The following is a 5780-nucleotide window of genomic DNA, read 5'->3' on the forward strand; positions in this document are numbered from 1 at the left end:
TATATATATATATATAAAGTTGCCATCTGGTGGCTGCTGATCAGAATGTTCTTTGTTGGCTGGTTAGTTGCTTGGTACTGGGTATGGAGCCCAGAGTCTCATGAGTATTAAGCTCATGTTCTATCACCTCGCTACATGTGTAGCTCCAAAAGTTTTAGACTTCTCTATAGGAAAGCCCACAAAGGGAGTGGGGCACGGCTGTGCATGCTTGTCCATCGGCTGTGCGTGCTTGTCCATCGGCTGTGCGTGCTTGCCCATCGGCTGTGCGTGCTTGTCCATCCAGCACTTGGAAGGTGAGGCAGGATGATCAGAGAACAGTTTGGATTATATAGCTAGACTTGGTTTTAGGAAAATCCAGTGAATCTTGGGTTCCCAAAATTGTAATGTATTCTTCATGTGATACATAGGTGTAGTGCCCACTGACCCAGTGATACATTCATGATTCCCCGAGAGGCTCTGTGGCCTGGAGATAAAGATAGAGGGCGCGTGGATTAAAAATTAGGGAATGTAGTAGTCTTAGGCACTTGGTGCTACAGAATCCCAGCTGGGCTCTGAATCCCAGCTGAAGTGAGTTCTGGCTCATTAGCAGTGGGCTAATTACTAATTGTTTCTGGCTTCAACCCAGATACTGAATTAGGGCCACTCATCTAAAACCTGCCTCTAATCCCAGCACCTGGGGAACAAAGACAAACAGACTTCCGGGGCCTAGTATAGCCTCACCAGGTCTGCCATGTAGATTCACAGAAGCGATCTTTGGAGATCTTTCAGTTCAAGAGGAAGGAAGAATAAGAGCCCAAGGGGACAGTGGTTTGCATTCCAGAGCCTGCTGCTGCTGCTTATGATGATGATGATGATGATGTAAAAAGGTGCAAATGAAAGCATTCCCAGGGTAGGCAATCAGACACAGGTCATGACCCAGTTGTGGTGGTATTTCTGGAAATGCCATGGTGCTAACTAGGAGCCTTGTAGTCTATAAATAATTCTCTTAGCAGGATATAGGGTCACAGGCTGGCTTTTCCAGCATTGGGGAGCAGAAGCAGGTAGATCAGGAGTTCAAGTCATTCTGGGCTACCTAGCTTGATGCCAACATGAGCTACATGAGACCATGTTTCAAACAAATCAACAAAAAGCCCACCATTGACAGGAATACCCTTCGTACTCGATCTCTTTCTGGAAATTTGTCCCTGAGGGGTGTTTCCTGCCAGCTCTCAGACACACGGAGTTCATGGCCCTGAGGACTGGTGTCTAATGCTCCAGCTCCCTCCTGTTCTTTTGAAGAAAAGTTGCAGCCACAATGTTCCCTAGCCCGAGGACCAGGAACCTAGATCATCTGAGAACAGGGAGGCAGAGAGGTCTGTGTGGATCACACATTGATGGTGTGTGTTCAGGTCTGACCATTTTTGTCCCTGTCCCCCTGTGTACTTGCTATCTTTCAAGGTGGAATCCCTGATGTCTTTGGATGTTCCTGGTGGCTACCCTCACATCAAGATCCTGAAGGGTACCAAGCATGCTGGGGAGATGAGGGTTGTCTTCTGAATGTCACTCAGTCATAGTTTGAAATGTTTGCAGGTACCATCATGTGTTATGGGCAGACAGGAGCTGGCAAGACATACACCATGACAGGGGCAACGGAGAATTACAAGCACCGGGGAATTCTCCCTCGTGCCCTGCAGCAGGTAGAGAATGGGCCTATGGTTGGGATACCACAAAGCTACCCTCTTCTCTACCATAGATGCAGCCAACTCCAGGTTACCTACTAGAGGTAGTGTGTCCAGCCCTCAACTGAACTACAGCTAACTCTGGTTCTGGAGACAGGGTACCATGACTGACCTGGAGTAGAGTCAGAGTCCCATGGAAACTCAGGGTTTGATTTCACACTGATCCTGGATGCCAATAAGCCTGTTTTCTTATTTGTGAAGGAGGGAACAGGCATGCTAGTCAGGTCCCTGCTACCCCCACGGTCTGATCCTGTAAGGAAGGACTTGCTGACTTATTGCAGAGAGTATAACACTTGTCAGAGCTTCCTTATTGTCCTGCTCTGACTTTTTCCATTCAGCAGCTCCTAGAAGAACAAAGGCAAGAAGGAGGGCATGGCTGAGCCTTTAGGACTATCAGTCATGACTCTGGGAAATAAAAGAGAAGATGGGACAGAAGGGACCGGCTAGTCCAGGTTTTAGTTAGAGGTAGGATGCAAACAGCCTTTCTCCCATAGCATTTTGTGGTTCTAAACCACCCATGCTCCATTTCCTGAAAAAATATACTCACTATCCACACTGTCCGAATGTCAACTTCTCAAGGCTGAGAATGTAACTCTTGTGGTAAAGAGCTTGCCTACCATGCTCAAAGCCTTGTGCTTGTGCTCAGGAAGTGGAGGCAAGGGGGTCAGAAGTTCAAGGTCATCTTTGCTTACACTGAGAATTCCTGAGCAACCTGAGTGACATGAGACCCTATCTCAAAACTAGCTGGGCATGAGGGAAGACTGGGCATGGGAAGAAGACTGAAGCAAGAAGATGGCAAGCTGGGTTAAGTAACTAGGGATACATTTTAATTACAGCCAGACGGGGACACAGTGTAGAACCTGCTGCAAACAAAAAACAAAACCAACCCAAACCAGTAAGGCTCAAACTTGGATAATCTTATCCAGTAGACTAATAGTGACTGTTGTTAATCGTGACCCTGACATGAACCAGACTGTAATCTCTTTAGGACAAGAATTGTCCTGTGCTCCCTGATGCTCTCTCCTGAGGGAAGATGTGGGCTGGCATGAAGTTGTCAGCCTTTTCTGTTCTTGGTGACTGGTCAAATTCCCATGTAGGTGTTCAGGATGATTGAAGAGCGTCCCACGCACGCCATCACAGTCCGTGTTTCCTACCTGGAAATCTACAATGAGAACCTGTTCGATCTCCTGTCCACTCTGCCCTACGTGGGACCCTCAGTCACACCAATGACCATTGTGGAAAACCCTCAAGGGATCTTCATTAAAGGCTTGTCAGTGCATCTCACCAGTCAAGAGGAAGACGCCTTCAGCCTCCTCTTTGAGGTGAGATAAGAGGCTCCTCCCTCTCCTCCTCCTCCCCTCCTTTTCCCCTCCCCCTTCCTTGCTATCCTCTTTCCTACTTTTTAAATAGTTTTTTAAATTTACCTTGATAATCAGAATGAAAAATTCATATGTGCTTCTATAGCAAGCTTAGTGTTCAGTAAGAAGAACAGAAACTCATAGTGTTTTTCACTGAAAAACAATTAGATCATGACCATTTAGCCCTTTCCTTCTGTGAGTTTGTTTGTTTGTGGTACTGGGGACTGAGCAGAGGGCTTCATATGTGCTCGGCAAATCCTCTGACACCAGAGTCCTAGCCCCTTTTTACTTTTAAAAATGTTAAAAAAAAAAAAAAAACCCAAACACATTTTAGCTCTTAAGCTCTCACCTTTCTTACTCTCATCTTTAGCTCTCCCTTCCCCCTCCCTCCCTCCCTCCCCTCTCTCCATGTGGCTGTGGCTGGTCTCACTCTTTCTTTTACCTTTTCTCTTTCTCTTTGTCTTTCTACAATAAAGCTCTAAAACCATAAAAACAAACAACAACAACAAAAAAAACATTTTAGCAAGGCATGGTAGTGAATGCCTTTGATCCCAGCACTCCAGAGGCAGAGAAAGGTGAATCTCTGTGAGTCTCTACAAAGTGAGTTCCAGGACAGCCAGGGCTATACAGAGAAACATTTCTCAAAATTTTTTAAATTTTAATATTCTAGATCATGTCCTTTTTTTTTTTTTCAAGACAGGGTTTCTCTGTGTAGCCTTGGCTGTCCTGGAACTCACTTTGTAGACCAGGCTGGCCTCAAACTCAGAAATTCCCCTGCCTCTGCCTCCCGAGTGCTGGGATTAAAGGTGTGTGTCACCACCACCTGGCCCTAAATTTAACATTTTTATAATTAAAAAAATAAATTTTAAAAGCTAAAAATCAAAACATTTAAATTTTAATTATATGTGTACTGTGTGTCTGTGTGTTTGTACATGTGTGTGTAGTACCCACAGAGGCTAGAAGATGGCATCAGACCCTCTGAAGCTGGACTTTCAGGTGGTTATGAGCTTCCCCATGTGGAATGCTGGGAACTGAATTTGGGCCCCCCTACAAAAATAGTGCTCACTCTGAGCCATCTCTCCAGCCTCTCCTATGTACTTCATTATTTTGAGACAGAGTCTCAATACATTTCCCAGGGTGAGCCAATTATAATGGTACATTCCTGTAATCTCAGCATTTAGGAAGCTAAGGTAGGAAGGTGACTGAATTTAAGGTCAGCCTGAACTACATAGTGAGGCTTTATTTCAAAGAAACAAAGATGCCCAGGCTGGCCTTGAAGTCACTTTGCAGCCCAGGTGGGCTTTGAACTTGTGAACCCCTTGTCTTTGCCTCTTGAATAGCTGGGCTAATGGATCTGCACTGTCAGGCCTGGCCTTACATAGTTGAATTTATTCTTGTGTTCTTTTTCTCTTACCCCTCTTGGTAGTGCTAAGGATCAAATTCAACCTTGTGCACATTAGGCAAGTACTCTACCAGTGGGCTCCACTCCCAGCCCCTCTTATGTCCTCTTTTTGAGTTAGCCTTAAGTCACAGCTACTTATTGAATCCAAATGGAAGGACTGCTGCCAAGGTCGCAGACATTTGTAACCCATCTCTTGGCAGGGTGAGGTAGGGAGGCAGTTCAAGGTCAGCCTGGCCACTTGTAAGAACTCTGTATAAAAACAGTTCTTTGGCCGGGCATGGTGGCACACGCCTTTAATCCCAGCACTCCGGAGGCAGAGGCAGGTGAATTTCTGAGTTGGAGGCCAGCCTGGTCTACAGAGTGAGTTCCAGGACAGCCAGGGCTATACAGAGAAACCCTGTCTCAAAAAACCAAAACCAACCAAACAAAAAAAGTTCTTTGTAATTAAACTTAAATATGAAAATTAGATCTGTGGGATGGCTCAGTGGGGAAATGTATCTGCTGCCACCAACACTGATGCCCTGAATCCAGTACTCAGGCCCCACATGGTAGGAGGGGAGAACTGCCTCTGGCAAGTTGTCCTCTAATTTATAATACATTAATAATAATAATCAAAGAAAATCAAACCACACTGAGAGTTTCCAAGAAAAAAAAACTTTTGTGTTACAAAAGATCTAGCAATTCTATTCCTAGCTGTCTACCCAAGAGAAACCAATGCATGATGCATATATGTACACACACAAAGATTCATATGGAAGTGTTCAGAGCAGATCCGTAAGCCCAGCTACTCATAGCCATCAAAGGTTGTCACCACAATATCTGTTAGCCAGTGAATCTATAAACATCTCTACAGTGGAAAATTAGCAGTGAAAGGAATCAGGTGGGGGAGGCCAGACAGAATGAGGCTCTACAACATAAATGAACCTTGGAAACATTGTAGCAGTCAGCCACAGAATGCCACATATTGAAAGACTGCATGCCCATGAAAAATCCAGCCGGGCAAAGAAACAGAAAGTAGCTGAGTGGCAGCCTGGAAAAGGAGTGGGAAGGGACTGCAAATACGCCGCAGGGAGTGCTGGGGTGATATAGCAGTTATAAACTAGGTTTGTGATAATGTTGCACAATTCTGTACATTTACTAAAAATCATTGCATTATAAAAAAAAAAAAAAATAGCAGCCGGGCGTGGTGGCCCATGCCTTTAATCCCAGCAGTAGGGAGGCAGAGGCAGGCAGATTTCTGAGTTCGAGGCCAGCCTGATCTACAGAGTGAGTTCCAGGACAGCCAGGGCTACACAGAGAAAC

At 45.3% G+C, this 5780-nt stretch overlaps 1 protein-coding gene across 5 annotated transcripts in view; it reads left to right on the forward strand.

Annotated features, from left to right (window-relative positions):
- Positions 1-5780, forward strand: part of Kif9 (kinesin family member 9) — a 51216-nt gene that overhangs the window by 13170 nt on the left and 32266 nt on the right. For all 5 annotated transcript variants that reach the window (XM_021207039.2, XM_029543294.1, XM_029543292.1 and 2 more), the window contains exons 4-5: positions 1570-1676; positions 2816-3040. In XM_021207039.2, the coding sequence (XP_021062698.1) occupies positions 1570-1676; positions 2816-3040 (332 nt within the window). The remainder of the gene's footprint in view (positions 1-1569; positions 1677-2815; positions 3041-5780) is intronic.

Source organism: Mus pahari, chromosome 10 (genome assembly GCF_900095145.1).
Source record: "Mus pahari chromosome 10, PAHARI_EIJ_v1.1, whole genome shotgun sequence".
NCBI classification, from domain to species: Eukaryota; Metazoa; Chordata; class Mammalia; order Rodentia; family Muridae; genus Mus; species Mus pahari.